The 24,173-nt window shown below is 44.5% G+C and overlaps 2 protein-coding genes across 5 annotated transcripts in view; one reads left to right on the top strand and one right to left on the bottom strand.

Moving 5' to 3' along the window:
• Window positions 1-12,259, top strand: part of CLDN10 (claudin 10) — a 34,660-nt gene extending 22,401 nt beyond the window's left edge. The window contains exons 4-5 of the mRNA XM_032785009.2: window positions 10,065-10,172; window positions 11,192-12,259. Coding sequence (XP_032640900.1) covers window positions 10,065-10,172; window positions 11,192-11,318 — 235 coding nt within the window. The 3' untranslated portion in view covers window positions 11,319-12,259. The remainder of the gene's footprint in view (window positions 1-10,064; window positions 10,173-11,191) is intronic.
• Window positions 12,260-14,478: 2,219 nt separating this feature from the next.
• Window positions 14,479-24,173, bottom strand: part of DZIP1 (DAZ interacting zinc finger protein 1) — a 68,862-nt gene continuing 59,167 nt past the window's right edge. For all 4 annotated transcript variants that reach the window (XM_032785010.2, XM_032785013.2, XM_032785012.2 and 1 more), the window contains 2 exons: window positions 16,160-16,337; window positions 14,479-15,383 (listed from right to left, as the gene is read on the bottom strand). In XM_032785010.2, coding sequence (XP_032640901.1) covers window positions 15,301-15,383; window positions 16,160-16,337 — 261 coding nt within the window. In that variant the 3' untranslated portion in view covers window positions 14,479-15,300. The remainder of the gene's footprint in view (window positions 15,384-16,159; window positions 16,338-24,173) is intronic.

Here is a 24,173-nt window from a genome sequence, read left to right as displayed (position 1 = left end):
CATCTTCCTGTAACTGCTGTTCTTTGAGATGTGTTGTTTGTGTCCATTCCAATCAGGTGTGTGCGTGCCAAGTGCACGGCAGTCGGAAAACTTTTCCTCTAGCAGTATCTGTCAGGTCAGCCTGGGTGTCCCCTGGAGTTGCGTCTTCATGGCGCTCAGTAAAGATCCCTTCTACTGACCTGCCACCCCCTCAGTTCCTTCTTGCCAGCTTCTCTGACAGAGGGGTAGGTAGGTGGGTATTGGAATGGACATGAGCAACACATCTCAAAGAACAACAGTTATGAGAAGGTGAATAACCGTTTTTCTTCTTCAAGTGCTTGTTCATGTCAATTCCAATCAGGTGATTCCCAAACCTAAATTCTGGAGCTGGAGTCAGAGTACAAATATCCACTAATTGGTGCACCGCTCTACTAAAGACTGCATTGTCTCTGGCCTACTTGGTGATTGCGTAATGCGATGTGAAAGTATGCATGGAGGACCACATTGCCACTCTGCATATTTCCTGGGTTGGAACCTGCGCCAGGAACGCTGCTGACAATGCCTATGCCCTGGTGGAGTGCACTGTGCGCGGAGGGGCAGGCACTTCTGCCAGATTTTAGCACTCTCCAGGATGTGATCCATGAAGAAATCCTTTCGGAAGAGACTGGAAGCTCCTTCATCCTGTCTGCTATGGCCACAAACAGTTGAACTGACTTCAGGATTGGTTTTGTTCTTTCAATGTAAAAGGCTAATGCCCTGTGAATGTCCAATGAGTGAAGTCTCTGTTCCCTGCCACTTGAGTGCAGCTTAGAATAGAAAATTGGAAGGAAGATGTCCTCGTTGATGTGAAATTGGGAGACAACCTTAGGGAGGAAATCTGGATGTGCCCTGAGCTGAACCTTGTCCTTATAGAACTCGGTGTAAGGAGGCTCCAATGTTAAAGCCCTGAGCTGAGCCTTCTGGCTGAAGTTATTGCTACTAGAAATGCCACCTTGTATGAGAGGTACAGCAGGGAGCATGTCACCTGTGGTTCAAAAGGTGGCCCCATTAGCCTGGAAAGGACCAGGTTGAGATTCCATGACTGGACTGGCTGTCAGATGTGCAATATAGCCTGTAGAGACTTTTCAGGAAGCGCCTGACCATAGGGTTGGTGAAGATCGACTGAGTTTCTGCATCTGGATGGAAGGTAGAAATGGCAGCCAAGTGAATCCTTATTGATGACATGGAGAACCTCTGTTGCTTACAGTGGAGAAGGTAGTCCAGTATAAGTGGTATGGACATAAGTGTCTGTCATGGTATGAACCCCCACTCTGAACCTTAGCGTCCAAAAGATGGGGTACCAGCATGAATTCCTCTAAGCTTAATTACTCACTTAGAAATGATAGAGCAGCCACCACCCAAACAATATAGTGTTTTGGGGCACTTTCTGGCCCCCAAACCCTTCCCGCCGGGACCCCAAACCCAAAACCCCTTGGGTCTCACAACAAGGGAAATAAATTCCTCCCCTCCTTTCTTCCTCCCAGATTTTCCCCTCCTGCGGTAAACATGGGAGATCCTCTGATTCAATTCTTGAATCTTAAAACAGAGAGGAAATTCACCTCTCCCCCCCTTCAACCCCCTCCCAGACTCTCCCTGAGAGAGAGGACAGTAATCTTAACATAGAGAGAATCAGGCTTTCCTCTCCCCTTCTTTCCTTCCTCCCACATTCCCTGGGGTGAGTGCAGACTCCCTCCCCTTTGGGTCTTACACAAGATAACCAAAAAAAATTTTAACAGAAAGTTTTTAAAAGAAAGCTTTAATTAAAAGAAGAAAGAAAAAGTAAAGTTGTCTCTGTAAAATCAAGATGGAAAATGTTACCGGGTCTTTCAGCTTATAGACACTAGAGAGAATCCTCCCCCCAGCACAAATACAAGTTGCAGCAACAAAGATACAATCCTTCCAGCAAATACACATTTGCAAATAAAGAAAACAAACAAAAAGACTAAACCGCCTTTCTAACTGGTACTTACTAAATTGAACAGAAGATTGGAGAGTCTGTATACCTGTCTGGTCCCTCTTAGATCCCTGAGAAAACAGAGAACAAAAAAAAAAACAGCACAAAACAAAGACTTCCCTCCACTGAGATTTGAAAGTATCTTGTCTCCTGACTGATCCTCTGGTCAGGCGTTAGCCAGGTTTACTGGACTTGTTAACTCTTTACTATCTGTTTATGACAGCGTCGGAGATGGACGGTGTTGCACCAACCACCTTGAAAATCTCTTTCATTTGACCAAGTAGGTGGCCCTGGTGGAGGTTTCCTACTGCCCAGGAGGACTTGCCTGACTGGATCTGAACAAGCGAGCTCCCTCAGGTTCAGCCATGGAGCATCCATGCCATGAAATGCAGTGACTTGAGGTTCGAGTGCTGGAGACAGCCGTGATCCTGTGTTATCAAGTCTGGGAAGAACAGCAAGGTGACTGGAGCTTCCACAGACATGTCACTGACAGAGCCAGGCTGAAGTTATCAATATCACTGAGGCCTTGTCCCTCCGAACTTTGAGGAGCATCTTGTGAACAAGAGGGATGGGAGGGAACACATACAAGAGGTGGCCCTCCCCAGGAAGGAGAAGCACATCTGTGATGGAGCCCAGGCTGTGATTCAGGAAGGAACAAAACTGCTGGTACTTCCTGTTGTGCCACGTGGAAAACAAGTCTATCTGAAGAAACCCGCACTGTTGAAAGTTGAAGTTTGTGATGTCCGGGCACAAGGACCACTCGTGGCTGTGGAACAACCTGCTGAGATAGTCCACCAACTCGTTCTGTATTCCGGGGAGTTACAATGCTTCCAGGTGTATCGAATGAGGTACACAGAAGTCCCACAGCTAGAGGACTTCCTGAGGAGAATAGCATGCACCCCCTTGTTCATTTATATAAAACACTGTTGCGGTATTGTCTGTCATAACTGATACACATTTCCCTGCCAGCTGAACTTGGAAGGTCTGGCATGCCAGACGTACTGTTCTCAGCTCTTTGATGTTGATGAGGTGAGTGTGCTCCGCCCGAGACCAGAGACCTTGTGTTCTGAGGTCTCCCAGATGTGCACCCCACCCGAATGCTGACATGTCTGTCACCAACGAGAGGGATGGCTGAGGTCTGGTGAAGGGAACTCCCGCAGACACCCACCACCACAGGAGGGAGTTGAGGGTCAGACAAGACAGGGGGTGGACAATGCACTGAACCAGATGATACACTGAGGCCAGACACAATTGGAACAGCCAGAGTCTGGGCCTGGCATGCTGTACCACATAGGTACTAGTGGCCATGTGTCCCAGAAGCTTCAGGCAATTCCTTACAGTTGTGGTAGGGAACTGCAGGGACTGTGTTGACCCATCTTGATAGTAGGAAACAGAAACCTGCATAAAGCTGCCTGGTACCTTCTGCTGACTTATTGTGGCAGATACAGCTTGTTGCTTCCAGCAGCATAGAGAGGTGGAAACAAGTCTCTGGTCAGAGAGAATTAGCGGCAGAGACACGAAGGTCCTGCAGGAAATCCTAAGAATAGCCTTGCTTAGGGAGAAACCTCATGCTGAGTGTTATGTTCTGACCACGATTCCAGGAGGTATGCCCTGGCTTGCATCGAGTCTAGTACTGACTTTAGAAACTCCATCCGCTGAACTGGGGATAGAGTAGATTTCTGCATGTTCAGGAGTAGGTCCAGTTCATTGAAGGTTGCTGCTATGAACCCGACTTGCACCTCCACTTGCTCTCTGGAGCAGCCCTTGATCAGCCAGTCATTAAGGTACGGAAACACCCGTACCTGTCGCCTGCTCAGGAAAGCGGCCACAACCTCCATACATTTGGTAAACACTTGAGTTGCCACTAAGAGGCTGAATGGGAGGACTGTGAACTGGTAATGAATGTGGTTTAGAACAAACATGGAGGTACCTCTTGTGGGATGGAGTGATTGCAAAAATAAGCATCTTTTAGGTCGAGAGTGGTATACCAGTCCCCTGGATCCAAGGAAGGGATGATGGAGGCCAAGGATACTACATGAAACTTCAGTTTCTTCATGAACTTGTTGAGATCTTGCAGGTCTAGGATAGGCTTGAGTCTGCCCTTGGCTTTAAGTATTAGGAAATATCGAGAATAGAAGCCCTTGCCCCTTAGCTCCTGAGGAACCTCTTCCACTGCCCCCAGTGATAGGAGTGAGTGCACCTCCTGTATGCGGAGTTGCTCAAGAGAAGAGTCCCTGAAGAGAGACAGGGAATGGGGGTGGGAGGGACAAGAATTGGAGGGAGTATTCCCTTTTTATTGTGCCGAGCACCCAACGGTCCGATGTAATATGGGCCCATGCAGGGTAGAAAGGGGATAGTCGGCACAAGAAGGTAAGCTGAGGAGAATCCAGTGTTCATATTGGTGCGCCATCTTCAAGTGCGCCTTCAGAAGAACTGTTTTTGGCCTGAGGATGGCTTTGACTGGGCAGAACCTTGGCCTGAAGATGGGTTAGGTCTTTTTCTGGAGTTTCTGTTCCTCTGCCAGGAGCCAAAACCATGGTGGAGGTTGCGGCCTAGCGGTCCTTGAGATGACTCTCTCCCAGACACTTCAAACACAAAGTGTGTGGGTCGCTCTTGAGCATAGACTTGCCACAGTCCTCACAGGCTTTAAAACCCGGGGACCGAGGCATGCCCTGGTGCCGGGAGAGAACAGGGGAGAGGGGGTATCCCGAACTAAACCTATAGACAACAAATTAATACTAACTGCTAACTATATGCAGAACAGGAAAAAGTTCATTGTTAAAACTGGGGAACTTTGCTGAAGCAAGAGAATGAATGTTCCAGATAACCATCACTGGCGGTAAGACAGAACTAAAGGGATGGTTGGTCAGCAGGGCTTTTTATTGAGTGCCATGACAGTGCGACCCCAGGGAATTCCCAGGCCAACCCAACAGATACTGCTAGGGAAAAAGTTTTCTGGCTGCCGTGACTGGAATTGACATAAGCAAGCACTCAAAGAAAAACTCTGTTGCTTAGGAATTCACCAACTCCTGCTACACATTCCTCCTCTGAAGTTGTAGAGTTCTGTTGGTGACAACACAGTTGGTGCTGTGGGAAGGATTGTGATACCATTAACTAAAAATAATGACACCAGGTGAGGAATAAGCAACATCATTTGAACTGGAAGAGCCTCACTCTATTCTTCTGCAATTCAACAGAATAACAGCGTAGCAGGGTCCATAACAACCCCATATAGAGTTGCAGGGACTGTGCTGACCCATCTTCATAGTTGGAAACAAACCTGCATAAAGCTGCTGAGTACCTTCTGCTGACTTATTGTGGCAGATACAGCTTGTTACTTCCAGCAACATAGAGAGGTGGGAACAAATCTCTGGTCAGAGAGAATTAGCGGCAGAGACACAAAGGTCCTGCAGGAAACCCTAAGAACAGCGTTGCTTAGGGAGAAACCTCATGCTGAGTGTTATGTTCTGATCATGTGATTATTTGCATTACCAATGAAGTCAAACTCTAAAAGAGGGTAAAAGTCTGACCTTATAGGGCATGTGTAGACTGTTTGGAGCAGAATGGGACAGCAACCTGTGCATGGGCAAGGTTGATTGAACTTTTCCTAAGCCATCTCCAATAGATGGATCTCCCTCTATATCTGTAATAATGATGTTTCCACAGCTGATTTTTCTAATGTTTACACCAAATAGTCCTTGCTGCAGTTTAAGTTCTATATCTTTAGCTATTCTTACTGACTAAGGAGAATAGCTTATCTGACTCCTCAGTACAACTTCACTTTTCATATTTATAGAGTTGTCTCCCGTTAGCTTTCGTTTCTCTGTACTGATTATGCACCATATTCTTAACCTTTCCTCTCAGGTCTTATTTTTCAAACCTTGTATCATGTTTGATGCTCTCCTCTGAGCTCTCTCCAATTTATCTGTTTTATTTAAAATGTGGTGCTCAGCTTCAATGCAATATTGCAAGAGTAAGTCAGTAATGAGTAAGTAGAATAATTAGCCTGATTGTTTTCATGTTGCTATTACAGCCCAGCACAGCTTTTGCCTTTTTTCCAAAAGCATTGCTTTATTGATTCTGTCAGTTTATACAATTCAGATCTTTCTTTGAAGTCCTACTGTTCCAAAAATCATTCCCCATTATATAGTTCTGAATTTAATTATTTCTTTCTGTACCAACCATATTTGCATTTGCCTTTAATTGAAACTTAGTTTACTGATTTGAATCTATTTCTCAATTTCTTTTTTAATTAAAATTATTTTATTAAAAAGATGAGAGTAGTTGGACCAATCAGTGGAGCTGGGCAATCCTTCAATCAGAGCTCCTGGTAGCTTCTTAGCCCAGATGCTTTCAGTAGCCACTGGGTAGAGGCCAGGATGGGATAGCTGTTAAAGCTTAGGACATTACCCATAAAACATTTAGCGTCTATCAGCTCTTTTAATGGTGATAAGACAGAGCAAAGGTATTAAATCCCCAAAGTGGTGGTCAGATTAAAGCACACACTTCCAATTCTAGACCTGATATGTTGTTGGATTGTGGGGGTCTGTAGTCAGCATCTTAATTGTACAAAACAACTGAAGCAATATGTGTCTGACTTTTAAAGTACTGATTTAGTTTTGAACCCCGTTTTAGATTTTCATTAAGGTTTTATCATTGTTTAGAAATATTTAAACACAAGATATCAAGAAATGTATTTAACTATCTTGAAACAAAATAAACTTGATGTCTTGAATAAGTTAGTTTTCTCTTTTTACTGGATGGTTAATGATATTGATATTACAGAAAGTGTATTTGGCATTCCTTTTTAATATGAGTGCTATAAGATGAGGAGTATAATTGCACTGGTGCATATTACATTGATTTCGAGTGTCTTTTCCATACAGAATGTTTTATCAAGTAAATGAGTTCTTACTATAGGTGTCAATTCTGGGTTGCACTGTTGCCGTTGAAATTTGTATATAATGTGATACTTCTACAATCAGCTTTATACTTAATGGGAGGAAGGAGAGAAGCAATAATACAAGGATGATGAAAGGGAGATGTCAAAGGTCTAACCATTCCTTCATCCTCAGTCTTACCTGCTGATAGCCTGCTCTTGCTTCCCAGCTCTTCAAGGGAAGGCTGGCTCCTCCTCCACCATTGTTGCAGGGGGAAAGACAAAGAAGGACCACAGTGCCCTAGGTGGTATTTCAGGATCTGGATAATTTGTCTTTCCCAGTTCTCAATCTTCAGCACTGAAACTCAGAAATGTTCCTCTGGGTCCTGCTATGGCCCCTTTAACTTTGAAGCATGCAGAGGCTCAGATGGCCTTGCAACACAAGGGAGTCTTAAGAAAAACATCTTTACAAACAAGGGAAGGGATTACCAAATGCAGCAATAAAACCCACAAATATGAAACCAGCAAAGCACTAGACAATAACTTAATGAGGAACAATTACATATGATACAAAAAACAAACAAAAAGGTGGGTGAATTTAGATATGCCACCTGGCCACTTTCCATTTTGAACTACTACTGCTGTAGTTTTCTTTCGTAACAACTTACACGTTTCAATAAATCTGGTAAGAATATTAGTGCTGACATTCTTCTGTGTTACGTATCTGTATTGTACCTTACATAATCTGAGTTTTGATTAGCATTCTTAGGTGCTAGTGTAACACCAACAGACCCTTGTCATCAGCAGGTAGGATTGAACCTGGGCCTTCTGGAGCTAAATGCATAAGCCTCTACTGCATGAGCGGAAAGCCACATAGCCCTTAGCTAAAGCTATAGCAGACTCATTAATCTCTAAGCGGTCTCAGTGCCATTAGAGGGGACAGAACACCACACCCAGGAGGTATGTGGGTTACACTATCATAATAACAACACATTTATAGAAACATTGAGGAGCGTCACAGAACAGTTTAAGGGTGTTTTCAGCAATATCAAAGAGTTCTGTAGCACCTTATAGACTAACAAACATATTGGAGCATGAGCTTTTGTGGGTGAATACCCACTTCGTCGAATGCATGTATTCACCCACGAAAGCTCATGACACAGTATGTGTGTGACACATAGGGTTGCCCACTATGATCAGTGGGTGGGAGGTAAAATGGGCTTCAGCCTAGTGATTACAGTTTAATGTGGTGGCAGCCCCATCCAGTGGCTATAGATCAATGCAGTAGCAGCCCTGCCCAATGAATACAGTTCAATATGGTTTTAAATTCGTAAAGCCCCCCAAAGGGGTAGAGAAGACGAGTTTCTCCCTAGACTCAGCCATCAGGGGGATAGGCCAGTAACCCTTGGGAGATCAAGGGTCAAAAGATACTTGGCGCCCCTCCCCAGTCTGTTCAGAAGCTCGTCTACCCGGGGCATCAGATACGCATCAAATTTTGAAATGTCATCCACCTTCCGAAAGTCAATACAAAAACGGGGCAACCTGTTGGGTTTTGGCACCAACATGATTGGACTCCACCATTCGCTCTTGGATTCTTCAGCTACCCAGATTTCCAACATCAACTGCAGTTCCTGGTAGACCATTTCCCACATCTTCTGTGGTACTGAGTGTGGGTTCTCCTGAACCTTCCTCCCCAGCTCAGAGGCTATGTGGTGCTGGGCTACATGAGCCCCGACCAGTTGACACTCAGGGCAGAAGTTGCAATAACCTTTGACCTCCATATGCACCCTCCCCACCACTAAAACCTGAGTGCCACTCAGTCCAGAGTCTTCTCATGCCTAAGGTGCCACCCCAGAGGGTATTGTATCGGTCACTTGCAGCACCTGCCACCAGAACTTCTTGGGGGTCAGTAGTTGAGCTTGAGTCTTGCCTGTTTGTGCATGTTGGGTCATCTAATGCAACCGTTCCTCCTGCAATTCAAAATGGGACCCGAACCACCCCCCCTAATGGGGATTAACTCCCTCTCCATTTATTTTGGTGAGCTGTTCACAGGCCTGGCTCGGTGTTGGGTCCTCCTTCTGGGCCCTGATAAAGTCCACCTCTGTAGTCAGTTCCTCCCAGTTTTGGGGTTTGTAAGCCTCTGCCTCCCTTTTGGTGGCTCTTGGGTGGAAGGGCCTTCTCTGGGGTCATCATCATCTCTTCCTTGGTCCAGGTTCCCTGCCTCTGGAGGGTCTGGGTCCTTCCCCTGGTGACCTTCTTCTCTGAATTTTACAATCTCCCTGAATTCCTCCAGATCCTGCTCCAGGATAGCTAGGTACATGAGGGTCTGTGAGACCCCTAACCCCTACTATCCAGACGTGCCCCCTTATCTCAAGTTCTACACCCCTCATGGGATACAGGCGCATATCACCCTGGATGTGGGATAAATCATATCCACAACATCTCCCTTGCCTACCAGCTGTCTCCGATCATGGTCCAGCTGCACCTCGAGTCAATTAGCGTTGTCATGGACACTCTATTGACCCACACCGGGATGGTCTATTTGGCAGCTCCTTTCTTCCTGACCTCACTGAAAGCCACATCCTGCTATAGGAGGCAGGGCAGCAGTCTTCCTCACAGCAGGAGACAAATCCACATTAGTAGGAGAGGGATAGAAACTACGCTAGATATATGGGCCAAAGCTAGAGAAGCACAGAGCATCTGAAATCAGAGAGAAGCCTGGGCTTAGGGCTTAGATGAGCAACTATGGTGTAGAGCAGAACTCTTGTTACTCAGACCCATGTAGTTTAAAGCAGTGTTTCTCAACCTTTTTGATACCAGGGACTGACTTGCTGCTTTCCTAAACTGTGTCACAAAGGTCTCAGGGACTGGCACCAGTCCATGGACTGGTCATTGAGCAATGCTGGTCTAGAGAGACCTACCTGGGTGAGGCGCTCTCAGGCTGGCAGTGCAGGCTGAAAAATGTTGCAGAGAGACACATCTGAGCCTTAGGATCACCACTCATTCACTGAGTAAAAGGAAAATACATGAGAAGAAAAACAGTATTTGTGGTTAGTTTGTTGTTCATTTTGCAATTATATCGGTGACGTACTGAAAGTTATTTAGCAAAATATGTTAATTTGTTTAGCTTGTTTGTATGTTTCACACACACTGTTAAATTCAGTCTATATCCTGAGCAAACAATTTATTAACATATTTATGACTTTCCTGCAGGTATGAATTAGGAGCAGCTTTATTCATTGGATGGGCTGGAGCATCACTTTGCATAATTGGTGGCAGTATATTCTGCTTCTCAATAGCTGGAAACAGTAAATCCCCAAGGTACAGAACCCAAGTGATTGCACTTATTTTATTGAAATAAATCAATATATTAGCAAATTTGTGATTATTAAACATATAGAAAGGTAAGCTATACAGCTGGAGTTTAATTATGCTTCCAAAACAATTCTACAACAAGCTTTTGAAAAGGATTGTGTGAAAAAAAGAAAATAATAGAATTTAAAGTTAATGTTTTTCTTTTTAAGAATTCATAACCAACATTCAGGAAAACCATTGTTTCAGATTGCATGTACTTACAAAGTTGCTACCATGTGTCAGAAACTGATAGAAAAGTAATCAGATGCATAATATAGCCAACATACCATATGTGTATTCTGAACAGATACATGTTGCCCCTTCATAACTGAAACAACCCTAAGTTGCTTGACTGTCAGACAATGTACACCAGGGGTTGGCAAGCTTCGGCATGTGGCCCATCAGGGTAATCTGCTGGCGGGCTGCAAGACATTTTCCTGATGTTGACTGCAGACATGGCCCACCGCAGCTCCCACTGACCACAGTTCGCCGTTCCTGGAAATGGGAACTGCGGGAAGATGTGCGGGCCACCGTGCCTGTGGACAGTCAGCATCAGGAAAATGGCTCGCAGCCTGCAATCAGATTACCCTGATGGGCCGTGTGCTGAAGGCTGCTGACCCCTGATGTACACATTAATAGGGAGGTAGACTGAAGAAGAGGAAGATGTTGGAGGGGAAGCTATGAAAGGTAGCAGATTAGATGGAAACAGATGAGATTTAAGTTAGGGAGCAGGAGTTTCTGCTGCCCTAAAGAAAATGTTTTAATGCATAGCCACAGAGGTGTTGGTCTTGTTTGATCCTGCTCTACTGGTGAGAGGTGGCAAAGTGAAATTGATAATAGGTCTGTTTTTTGCTGGGAGAAAGCACACATTTTTTCCCTAGTTTGTGTGTGTGTATATATATATATTTTTTTTTTTTTACACACAAACATATAATTGTTACCTGTTCATAGAATGAGCTGTAAATGGATAGTTTTTTGTCTTTCAGAATGGAGTACACATATAATGGAGCCACATCTGTGATGTCTTCTAGGACAAAGGTCCACAATAGTGCAGCAGATTTTAAATCACCAAAAGGCCCTCCAAAGCACTTTGACAAAAATGCTTATGTTTAATTGTACTGTTCTAAGATACAAAACCAGTTTTCAAATTAGTTTGTACAGTTCATTCACAGAGTGATTTCCAGATAAGTACCAGCATAATCACCACCAGGACAATGAATTTTTAAAATATTAACTTGCAGCATTTTACATATTGATGTAAATTTTCTTATATAATATTTTAAGATTTATGTTGGTGTTATATATAAATTATATATCTGTAAATCACTTGCTGTTTTTGCTTTCTACAAAAAATAAATAGGATATTTACAGATAACAGTTTGTCACCTACTTGATTTGTATGATATCAAATGCACAGTATCTAATGCAGTACATCACAGCAGCAGTATAGGAGCAGGTTCCAAAAGAGGTTTAGTATTTGGAGCCAGAAGTCATGTTTTGTGCAACTCCCTATGTGAAATTTTTCACCAGTGAGAAACAGTCACTTAGAGCCTGATTTTCAGGAGTGCTAAATACCTTGCAAGTCCAGTTGAAGTCAACAGGGACTGAAGTGATCAGGAGCTCTGAAAATCAGGTCCTTTTTTCTCCCTTAGGGTGCCAGTGAACAGAGGAACAGGTGTGGGGGAGACAAGAGCCTATCATTCACATGCCACAGAAGCAAGAGAGGGAGACAGTTAGGTAGAGCAAGAGTTTAGGGGCTGGGGGAACCAGGGCTGACTAGGGAGCCTAAAGAAGAGAGCTGTGACCAATATATTGGAGGGAGTCAGGGCAGACTGTGGGAGAGGGGTATTTTGAGTTTAAGGCAACTTGAAAGGAAATTTGGGGGGGGGGCAGAGTGACAGCACCTGAGATCTTGGGGATTTGGGCGGAGGGCCAGGGCAAGCTCCTCCATTCTGCTTTTCCCCACTTCAGCTTGTATCCTCTGAGCCTGCCGCCATCCCTCCTCCAGTCTACCACTACTCCACCTGCCCCTCCCTCTACTTGTCTCTGGTCCCCTTTTGTTCCTTACTGCAGCTGCTAGCAAGCCATTTGCTCTGCCAGTTGCTTACTCCTCCTGCAGACTGGCTAGGTTCCCGCAACCACTTGGCACCAGAATGGCCTCCAGCAGACACTAGAAGTGATTACAGGAAAAATCTTAGCCAATGCCTGTAGACTACTTCGCAGGAGATTCCAGGATGGCAGTGGGAATGCATGAGAGGGCCGCCGACTGCATGAATGTCACATGTAATTATGTGACACGTGGCAGCCCTGCTGGATGATCTTGAATTAGTTAGGCAAACGTTTTTAAGATCTCAGGTAACGGGGAGAGAGTGAGCAGCATTATCTTTCTTTCCACTTGGAACTGTGACAATTTTCAAACAGTTATTTGTATGATGATTCAATGAGTCAGATTTACCTAATAAGAGATTATGAATGACCACAGCACACCTTTGGGACATATGCCCTATAATTAAGGCTCCATGTTTGTCATTGAGGTCATGGATTCCATGCCTTCTGCAGCTGGACGGTGCGCCTGGCCCAAGGGCCGTCTGAGCAGCTCAGGCAGCTCCTGGCCAGGTGCAGCAGCCACTGCTGGGGCAGTCTTGGGCCTTCCTGCCACCCAGCAGCAGGAGTTTGGGTGTGTGCGAGGGGNGGGGGGTGGGGGGTTCAGGGGTGGGCTGCAGGGCGGTGCTTACCTGAGGGGGATCCCCAGAAAAGCAACAGGAACTTTCCTCCCTCAGCTCCTAGCTCCACGTGCTGCCTCCATCCGCAGTAACCGCCCCTGCAGCTCCCATTGGCTGTGGTTCCCAGACAATGGGAGCTGCAGAACCAGAGCTTGGGGCAGAGCGGAGGCAGCATGTGAAACTAGGAGTTGGGGTCACCGCTTCCCATGAGGCTGGTAGGGAGCCTGTCTCAGCCCCACCAACACCCTCCAGACCATGACTCCCCCCCGAGTAGCCATTGCATCGCCCCTCCCCCCACAGCATCTTCTGTGCCCCCCAGGCTGCACCTCCCCCCAAGTTTTAGTCAGGGATATACAGTAAAAGTCATGGACAGGTCACGGGCCATGAAATTTTGTTTACTGCCCATGACTTTTACTAAAAATACTGGTGACTAAAATGTAGTCTTACCTATAATGAATTATAGTTTCTTCTTCAAAAATCAAACCCATATTTTTCTTGAGGTTTGGACAGGCAGAATGGCCATAGTCCAAATTCCAAATTTGATCTAAATCAGTTGGACCCATCTGTATTTTCCTTTTTTCCAAGGTTTTTTTTAATATCAAAATAGGTAGGCATTAGTTTCAGCTGTGCGGTTCACATTAAATCCACAATGATCTTGTTTCATGTTAAGCTTACCTTTAAGATGTTCTTCCTGACATCAGGGCCACTTCTGCAGTCTTTTATTCAGGTTAGGGCTTATTCTCCTTAACAACTCTACTGAAGCAAATGGAACTGACATGATTACAGAGTACATGACTACAGACTCATAAGGAAGCATCTGCAGTGTTAGGTGCACATTTACAAGTGCCTTTAAATGATTATTCCAGCAGTGGAGCCAAAGTCTGTCCTGATTTTCTTCCTGTGCAACCCCAAGGAAGATGGACCCCAACCTACTGCCACTGAAGTCAATAACAAAATTCCCATTGACTTAAATAGCAGCAGGACCAGGTGTAGGATAAATCACTCACTACTTAGTGCAGTGGTCCCCAAACTTTTCATATCGTGCCCCCTTGCCCCTGTCTGTGCCACCTCCTGGGAGCTGGTCTGTGACCAGTGGGAACGGGGAAATGGAGGAAAGGGAACCAAAGCTGGGAACGAGTCTGGAGCCAGTAGCGGAGTCACCGCAGAGGGAGTGGCTGGGGACAGGGAGGGGCTCCCTCCCTACCCTCCATGGGAGCTGACTCGGGCCCTGCTCCGCCCCCTTGAACGTTCCCCCATGTCTCTTTAGGTGGCGCCTCCCAGTTTGGGGACCACTGACTTATTCAGGTGTATTGATTCTCAAAGATGAAGTCACCACCACCAACAAAAATTGAAGACCCTCAGAGTTTTAGTGAACCAATTTTGGGGGAAAAGAGGATAAATATATAAAATATATCCTCAACAATTCTAGTTTTTAAAAACTCAACATAATAGAAAAGGAGTAGCTTGTATTACATTGTAATTACATAAAAAAAGGACACATCTAAAAATACAGGACTAATCATTCAAGCTTTTTTAAATTTAGTGTTTAATTCCTACTTAAATTCAAAAGCAGCTAAGTCTTTTTTTTATGAAGGCAGCTATCCTGGGAAATTAATGCAACTGCAAGAGCAAAAGTTTATTGAATATAAAAACAAAAAAATACAAATACATGTTCAATACCACATCTGTACCTTTCTCGTTCCCATTCAAGTTGTCTAGCTATATTTTTATAATTTGAAGTTTTAGATGAATACACATTAAAACATATTCTGATAAAGTAAAGAAGAAACACTTTCCCAGTATTAAGTTTCAAGGCATACACCAACAAATCTGTAAACTATACCATTTTTCAGCCTCTGACACTTACTTTAAATCATGCTGGGAAATGTTAACATTTTAATACAAAGAAAAAGTTTATTTAAAAAGTTCACATTTTTATATAAAATTCAGGATAAAATACAAAAAAAAATTTACATTTTTTTAAAAAAGGCTTTAAAAATACTGATAATTAACATTCTCCAGGAAACGGTTTATTAGTTAATGCTTCTGGGCTATTTTAGAAACTGGTTTCAGTCTTACAAAAAAACAATAGGGAGAAATCCTGGCCCCAGTGAAGTTTGTGGGAGTTTTGCCATTGACTTCAATTCGGCCAGGATTTCACCCCAAGTTTCTAAATACTGAGGGGTTAATTACATGTATGTAAATCTCCTTGTCAACTGTTCAAGGTTAAAAGACACAAGCATTTTGTAAACAATCTTTCTTGTTATTAATGTACAATTGAAAAAAATGAATAGGAGTCAGAATCTTTTAGACGGGGTCTTTAACTCTGTATTATGATCTAACAGAAATGTTTGCCATTTTGAATTGAACAGTTATATATCTGAAGAGTCACTCCAATCAGTTACAGTGACTAAGCTGCTTTTTAATGTGCTTGTTGTATCAGCATCATGAAATCCTGTTAACAAAATACATAAAAAAATGAATTAGATGATAAAACTAGATTACAATCAATCATAATTCAGCATTATTTTCCTTCCAACTGACAGGGTGAAATAAGGCCCCACTGAAATCAATTACAAAACTCCTATTGACTTCAACTGGGCCAGGATTTCACCCACAGGAGGAAAATTATAAATAGCTATATATGAAGACTGCTTCCCTCATTACAGTAGGGACCATGATACTAGCTGTCAGTGCTAATACTGCAGGCCTTTCTGAAAATGAACTACGTATCTTTTCTACACATAAAAATGACAATTTTCAAGTCCAGTATCTTGGAACTGTCTAGAAACAATTGTTTGTATCCCCCACAGGAAAGATAAGAATCTCTCCTTTCCAGTGGTATAAAGCTCCCTTTTCATCCTGAGTCAGAAGATATAAATCTTAAATGGCCAGAGGTTAAAGATTTAATATTATTCTCAAACCAGGTAATTTAGGGGGGGAATTCCACATTTGGGAGGGGAAGGAGACATTTTTTTTTCCAGATAGGTTATTTAAAAGAAAAAATGGCAGAAGCTTGAAGGTGCTCAGAGTCTTGGAATCTTAGAATAAATTTTGCATCCTTTATATATACTGATGACAAAAAAACTTTTTAAAAAGTTATTTAGTTTCCATTGTAATTAGATATTGTGATTAAAACATTTTTATACTACACTTAAGTTTTTCTTTAACGATGGCAGGTGCTTAAATCCAATTTTCCCCTCAAATACTGTAAATGTTTGAATATATTACCTTCCTCCTTAGGCATGTTTGCCTTAGGAACACCCCAGGCATGTACCATTGATGCAGTACTTGATCCATTATTCTTTTGAACTGCAGTTCCCTTCTGCCCTCTCTCGTCTTTTGCTAATAAACAATTTTCTTCTTCTACAGATGATATATCCCAGTCATCATCATCAACTTCTGTGAACTAACAAGAAAAGAAAAAACATGAGGGTTTTTTTCTGTTAAGGAAGGGTTGTTTTTTTTAATTTTCTGGAGTTCTTCTAAAGATAGAATTGTTCATAAATCTACTTATGAAGATTTAGGAGCAGATCAGGAAGGGGGAACTGGAAATGTGTGGAACTGAAACCCTTCTAAAAGGTCCCATGGGGCACATGCATCAAGGGCTGTACAGTCCTGTGTCATAGCACTTTACTTTTATGTTTCATTTCTTTTTAAACCTACACACACACACACACACACACACTTTTAACCTATGAATATGCTGAATGCAGAAAGTTATGTTAATTCACTGTTAAGAGTTGCACAATTAAAAATAATAAAAAGTGAAAAGAACTGCAAAAGTTAAAGGCCCAAATGCTAAACCAATGGACATCAGCACAGTTCCACTGTACCAAGAGAGACTGATATATACCAGCTGAGGATCTAATGCAAAGATCACACTACAATGTTAGCTTGACAATAATGCACATCAAGTGTGTTTTATTATATACCTGGCCTAACATAATGGGTCCCTGAATCTTGACTGGGATTCCTAGGCCCTACCACAATATAAATACTTCATTATTAATAAATAGCATGTTAATTTAAATATTAGATTATATTACTTATAAGAAAAACAAATGAACACATTATATGCTATACATGCAACTTGGCAGAGTTTAGATTGCTGCAGAAACTTATTTGCTTTTCTTGACTTGTTTTTCAATTATGCAACCTTAACAATGTGTTAAGGGCTTTTTAACATTTAAATTCCTTTATTTAAAGGGAAGTAAGGGGGAAGAGAGTGTTGAGAAAAAGAGGAGGAGGGAAAGATTAAACATAACTGTGTTAAATAGTCACAGGAGTTCTCTATATCTAAATTTTGGCATGGTGCCTATCTTTGTTGTTTCTTCCCTCCCTAAGAATTAAAAACACACAGAATATCAATCTCTTCCTTGCTTCCTAGCAGGTAGGAGTTAGCTTTTTTTAATTAGAATGCTGGGCTTGACCAATAAGGAGGAACTGGTTGCAAATCTGAAGGTGCAAAGCAATTTGGGTGAAAGTGATCATGATATGATAGATTTAATGACTGTAAGGAAAGGAAAAAAACAGTGAGAGCCGCAGAATAAGGAGAATGACTTCAAAAAAGCAGACTTTAACAAACTCAGAAAACTGGTAGGTAAGGTCCCACAGGAAGAAAATTGAAGGGAAAACGGAGTTCAGGCGAGCTGGCAGTTTCTCAATGAGACAATATTAAAGGCACACCTGCAAACTATCCCAGTGTGAAGGAAAAATTGGAAGAATAGTAAGGGGCCAATATGTCTCCATGAGGAGTTCTTCAGTGACTTGAAAATCAAAAAGAAATCCTATGAAAAGTGGGAACATGAACAAAATCAAAATAGGGAAAGAACAGGTTAAAGAATATTTAGATAAAAGTTCACTTAAGAATATAAGAACCGTCATACTGGGTCAGACCAAATGTCCATCTAGCCCAATATCCTGTCTACTGTCCATTGCCAGATGCCCAAGAGATACTGAATGGAACAGGTAATCACCAAGTGATCCATTCCCTGTCACTCATTCCCAGCTTCTGGAAAACAGAGGCTAGAGATACCATCCCTGCCCATCCTGGCTGATAGCCATTGATGGACCTATCCTCCATGAATTTATCTAATTCTTTTTTGAACCATGTTATAGTCTTGGCCTTCACAACATCCTCTGGCAAAGAGTTCCACAGGTTATCTGTGTGCTGTGTGAAGAAATAATTCCTTTTGCTTGTTTTAAATCTACTACCTATTAAATTCGTGACCCCTAGTTCTTGTGTTATGAGAAGGAGTAAATAACACTTCCTTATTTAAGTTAGCTGTATTAAGTCAGCAGGGCCTGATTAAATTCATTGTAGGGTATGAATTTAAGGAATTTAAGAAATTAAGGAACTAGCTGAAGCAATCTCGGAACCATTAGTGATTATCTTTGAGAACTCCTGGAAGACGGATAAGGTTCCATTGGACTGGAGAAGGACAAACTTTAGAGTGTTTTAAATATGTGTTACAGGGATTATTTTTCTACATCCCTTTGCTTCTAAAGCCAAACTCCCGTAGGACTATGTCGAATGATATAGGGCTCTGTACAAGGGTTTAAAAACCTTTAAATACCCTAAACTAGCTTTTCAATACCATGATTGTGACAATTTTATGCTTTGATATATTGGGCCCTTGCAGGACTAGCCCTATTAAATTGGAAACACACTTTGGAAATAACATTGGGCATTTTCTTCAACATTACCTCATCCAGACAGATGGTGGTGAAAGAGAATAGATGACAGACTGCAAATCCTCTAATCTACAGGCAGAGACAATTGAATAAAAGACCATCTTGATGGTCACTCATGATAAGGGAACTAAGCATAAGGGTTTGGAATGAGGAGGTAAAGTTGCCTCAGTATCAATTTTAAATACTAGGAGAAAATCCTCTTCTTGGTCCAGACTATCCATCTCATGAAGAATATACACAATAAAGGAATAGGAACCTACAGACTGAAACTCAGTTTTTTCCTGAATGGCTCAGAATGCTGAAGTCTGCCCTTTAGGGATACTCTTAAGCCAATTCATTTTCCGCCCTACCCATCCAATTAATTTTAGGATCTGAGATGTCAGAAAGACCTAAGCTCATGCACTATTGAGAAGCACCATTTGGAGAACATGCTCCAGGAATGGTAGAAAAAATGGTTATTAACCTTTCTCTAACTGTTGTTCTTTGAGATGTGTTGCACATGTCCACTCCAATGTAGGTGTGTACACACTCAGAGCACAGTTGCCGGCATTTTTTCCCTTAGTAGTATCTGTTGGGTCAGCTCTAGTGCCTCGTGGTGTCACGCAATCATAGCATTGGTATAAAGAGCCAACCCTGCTCCTTTTTAGTTTCACTTTTTAGTTTCACTGGAACCCGGAGTAGAGAGTGGGCCCGGGTTACCCCCAAACCTCCCAACTCCAGATCAGACACAGGAGAAGTTGACCCAGACTGTGGGGAAGATCACTGAGGTGACCAAATCTGCCAATAAGCGCAGGACTCACCAAAGTAGAGGAGGAACTTTATCACAACTGGTGTCAGGGGTGGGATTATTTGGTGTGCACAGTGCAGCAGCAGAAAGAGGGTGATTAAAAAAAAAAAAGTAGAGGGTTTATTTTTTTTCACCACAATGGATGACTTAGTACGGGCATTGATACAAGCTACGGCAGCCCAGCAGGAGGCTATCCGTGTCCAAGCAGCTGCCCAACAGCAGGCAGTGCGGCTGCAGCAAGAGACTAATCTCCTGCTGATGGACCAGGCTTCTCTAGACCGAGTTATGTTGCGGGAACTGGTAAACCAGGTAAACACCCTTTCAGAGCTGAACTGCGGCCATGATGGGACGCAGATCATACGGGCCAGCCATTGGCTGCAGAAAATGACATGGGAGGATGATGTAGAGGCATACCTTCTGGCCTTTGAGAGGACAGCCCTACGGGAGGCCTGGCCTCGAGATCAGTGGTCTGGCATCCTTGCCCCATTCCTGTGTGGGGAGGCCCAGCAGGCCTACTATGATCTGCCTGAAGAGGCTGCAGCAGACTACCCCCAGCTGAAAGCAGAGATCCTGGCCAGATCTGGGGTAATGACCGCAGTGCAGGCCCAGTGGTATCATGAGTGGAGGAAAACAAAACCCCGAGGTCCCAATTGTATGACCTCATCTATCTCACACAAAAGTGGTTGCGAACAGAGTCCTGGAGTCCGAAAGAGATACTAGAGGTTCTGGTCATCGACCGATACATGAGGGGACTACCGCCAAACCTTCGCGCCTGGGTAAGCCAGAACGAACCCTCCACCTACGATGAGGTTGACGCACTGGTAGAGAGGCAAAGGACGGCGAGGGAGCTGACCCGACCAGTTAAGGAAGAGGCACCCCGGGTTAAACTAGCAGCACCAAGCCTTAGCGCTCAGGTAACTGGGCAACCAGGAGATCACAGGTGGAAAAAGAGAAGGGCTGAAGGCTCACCAGAAGCCACAAAGAGTTGGAGCACTGAGGGAGAAGAGCATCATGATGTTAGATTGCCCAAACCAAGAGGCTGGGGAATGCTTAGGGCTTCATACAGATGTTATGCCTGCGGGGAGTGGGGACATATAGCTGCACAGTGTTCCAATGCTGAGGAGCTGATGCAATGTAACCTGGGGATCTGGGCAGACACATGCTCCCCAATCCACCTTGTGGGGGTCTCACTAACCCCACATATGTACACCAAACCAGTAAAGCTACATGGGATAGAGACCACGGCACTGGTTAATTCGGGGACTGCTATCACGCTTGTCTCGGGGAAGCTCGTGAAGTGTAGTCAGCTGCTGGGGGGGATAACATGTGTCCATGGGACATGCATACGGGGATAACATGTGTCCATGGGACAGTTGGTTATTACCCCACCATCCCAGTAAAACTCAGGATTCAGGGGAACACTACTGAGGTAGCAGCAGGTGTAGTCCCTAAACTCCCATACCTGGTGCTTATACGGAGGGACTTCCCAGGGTTTGGAAACTTACTCCCAGTAGGAGGATTGGAGGAAAAGGGGAACCCTGAAGTTAATGAGGCATCCACAGTAGACTGTCAACCCTCAGACTCTTCTGAAATATCCCCAGATTTATTTTCCATTCCCAGACGGAAGAAAGTCAAAAAGGGAAAGAAGGGCAGCTAAGGCCTTGGGAACCCGAATACTGACTCAAAGCCAGAGGGTCGCTCTCGTAAGTAGGCGAACCCGAGCAGCTGAAAAGGAGGCTACCCACGAGGGAGAAGCACCCGAGTCTGGCCCCCACCCTAGCGTTTCTGAACCAGTAGAGGCAACAGAACCTGGGCCTCTAGATCTTGGGCAGATTAACCCCGGGAGAGGAAATTTTGGATGGGACCAGGCTGAAGACCCAAGGTACGACAACATTAGGAAGGAAGTGACTGAAATAGATGGGGTCCCTGTGGAAGGGAAAACCCAGGGACAGGACTCTACTTCATAATGAAGAAGAATCGCTTATATTGGGTTGCACCAGTACAGGGACAGAATGTACAGCAGATCCTAGTGCCTCAAAAACACCAGAACACTGTATTAAGTCTTGCTCATAGTCATCTTTTGGGGGGTGATTTGGGGGTAGAGAAGACCCTGGCACGAGACCTATGACGGTTCTTCTGACCCGGAGTACATGAAGAAGTGCGGAGGTATTGTGCGTCCTGCCCAGAGTGTCAGCTGCACAGTCCCCGTCCCCATCTGAGGGCACCTTTAGTACCCCTTCCCATCATAGAAGTCCCCTTTGAGCGAATAGCCATGGACCGAGTGGGACCCCTGGAGAAGACGGCTCGGGGCCACCAATATATACTTGTTGTTTTCGACTATGCTACTCGCTACCCAGAAGCCGTCCCCCTGCGGAACACAGCCTCTAAAACAATAGCCAAAGAGCTGGTGGGGATCTTTGCCCGAGTGGGGCTAACAAAGGAGAATATTAACAGAACAAGGGAACCCCATTTATTTCCAAGCTATGAAGGACCTCTGTACGCTGCTCCATATACATAACCCTGAAGAATTCAGTCTACCATCCGTCAGACTGAATGGATTAGCAGAATAGAGTTTAACTGAACCCTTCACGGCTATGATACGGAAGATGGTAAGTCGGGCGGGAAGTATTGGGACACCCTACTGCCCTACCTATGTTCGCTATCCGGGAGGTACCTCAGGCCTCACTGGGTTTTCCCCTCGAGTATTATCGGGGTCACCCCGTGGCATATAGATATCGCCAAAGAGATTTGGAAAGAACCCAATGAAGGGGAAAATATAAAGACATGTAATTACAGATGCGAGACCGGATAGCCCGGGCAACCCCTATTGTATGGGAACATTTGGAAAAGGCACAGCAGGCCAGTAAAACCATACAATATCGCCTGACAGAAGTCCACAGTTCCAAACCAGGGAGATCGGATGGATGGTGTGGTACCCACGGTAGAAAGAAAGATTTCTGTAGTCCAAATGCAGGGACCCTATGAGGGTTAACCCATGGGGGAATGTAACCTACAAGGTGGCGCAGCCAGGACGCCCCGAAACAAGAATCAGATTATACATCAACCTTCTGAACCGCTCGTGGCATGCACACTGAGGCATGCCACTGTCCAAAAAGACCTAACCCAGGAAAACAAGCCTTCCAAACAGGTGAGAGTGTCTCCTGATTTAACACCAGACCAGAAGAATGATGTGTCTGAGATGATCTTCCGGAATCAAGATGCGTTCTCGACAAAATCGGGTGGAACAACCGAGACATATTACCACATCGTCACGAACCCTGGGGCCAGAATAACAATGAGGCCCTATCAGGTGCCAGCGGCCAAAAGGGAGGAAATAAAAGCAGAAGTAAAAAAAAATGCTGGAGTTGGGGATCATTGAAGAATCCCACAGTCAGTGGTCCAGCCCAATCGTGCTGGTGCCCAAACCTGATGGCACCACAAGATTTTGCAACGGCAACTAAACGAAGTATTCCAGTTCGACACGTACACCATACCTCGCATAGATGAGCTAGTGGACCGTCTTGGTAATGCCCGGTACTTGACTACTCTAGACTTGACAAAGGGGTACTGGCAGATTCCACTTGCGGAAGATGCAAAGGAAAAGACTGTGTTCTCTACACCAGAGGGTCTTTTTCAATATACTGTCCTCCCTTTTGGACTACATGGGGCCCTAGCTACTTTCCAGAGCCTCATGGACAAGCTATTACGCCCGCATAACAGTTATGCTGCTGCCCACTTGGACGATGTGGTCATTCATACCCCAGACTGGGAACCCATCTAGAGAAGATGGAGGCAGTCCTTGATACCTTCAGGCGAGCTGGCCTTATAGCAAACCCTGCCAAGTGCGCTGCAGGGTTTACGGAGGCCAAATATCTTGGCTAAATTGTGGGAAAAGGTCTGGGAAAACCCCAAGTGAACAAGTTGGAGGCCATCCAAAATTGGCCCCGACCACGTTGCAAGAAACGAGTCCGGGCATTCCTAGGTGTAGTGGGGTATTACCTACAATTTATCCCCTACTTTGCCACAAGGGCAAGCCCCCTGACAGACCTAGTAAAAGCCCATGGACCTGATCTGGTAAGATAGTCTGACGCAGCAGAGGAAGCATTTACAGACCTACGGACTGCCCTCTGCAGTAACCCTGTACTGATAGCCCCTGATTTCACAAAGGAATTTATCCTGCAGACCGATGCATTGGAAGTAGGGTTGGGGGCCGTTCTATCACAGATGGTTGGGGAGGAGGATCACCCAATTCTCTACCTGAGTAGGAAACTCCTTCCAAGGGAACAAAAATATGCAGTGGTGGAGAGAGAGTGCCTCGCCGTAAAATGGGTCACGGAAGCATTGCACTACTACTTGCTCGGGTGCAGATTTGTCCTCATGACAGACCATGCCCTTCTTCAATGGATGCAGCGGAACAAGGAGAACACAAGGGTGACCAGGTGGTTCTTATCCCTCCAACCTTTCCAGTTCCATATGCAACACAGAGCAGGGAGCCGTCACGGCAATGCCGATGGCTTGCCACGTGTGCACTGTCTGGCATTCCAAGCTGCCCAACCCCTTGGTGTTGAGCAGGGGGGAGGGATACATGACAGACCCAAACCAGTGGGGTACAAAAGTCTGGTAGAGGGCAAATATACTACTCACTGGGTGAGTAGTGTTTTGTTCCCTGAGTGACCAGAGCAGGAGCTGCACTAGAGTAATCAGGAACCTGCTAGAACCAATTAAGGCAGACAGGCTGATTAGAACACCTGCAGCCAAACA

Source organism: Chelonoidis abingdonii, chromosome 1 (genome assembly GCF_003597395.2).
Source record: "Chelonoidis abingdonii isolate Lonesome George chromosome 1, CheloAbing_2.0, whole genome shotgun sequence".
Taxonomy (NCBI): Eukaryota; Metazoa; Chordata; order Testudines; family Testudinidae; genus Chelonoidis; species Chelonoidis abingdonii.
Note: the sequence above shows the minus strand (reverse complement) of the source record. Positions and strands in the feature narration are given on the sequence as shown.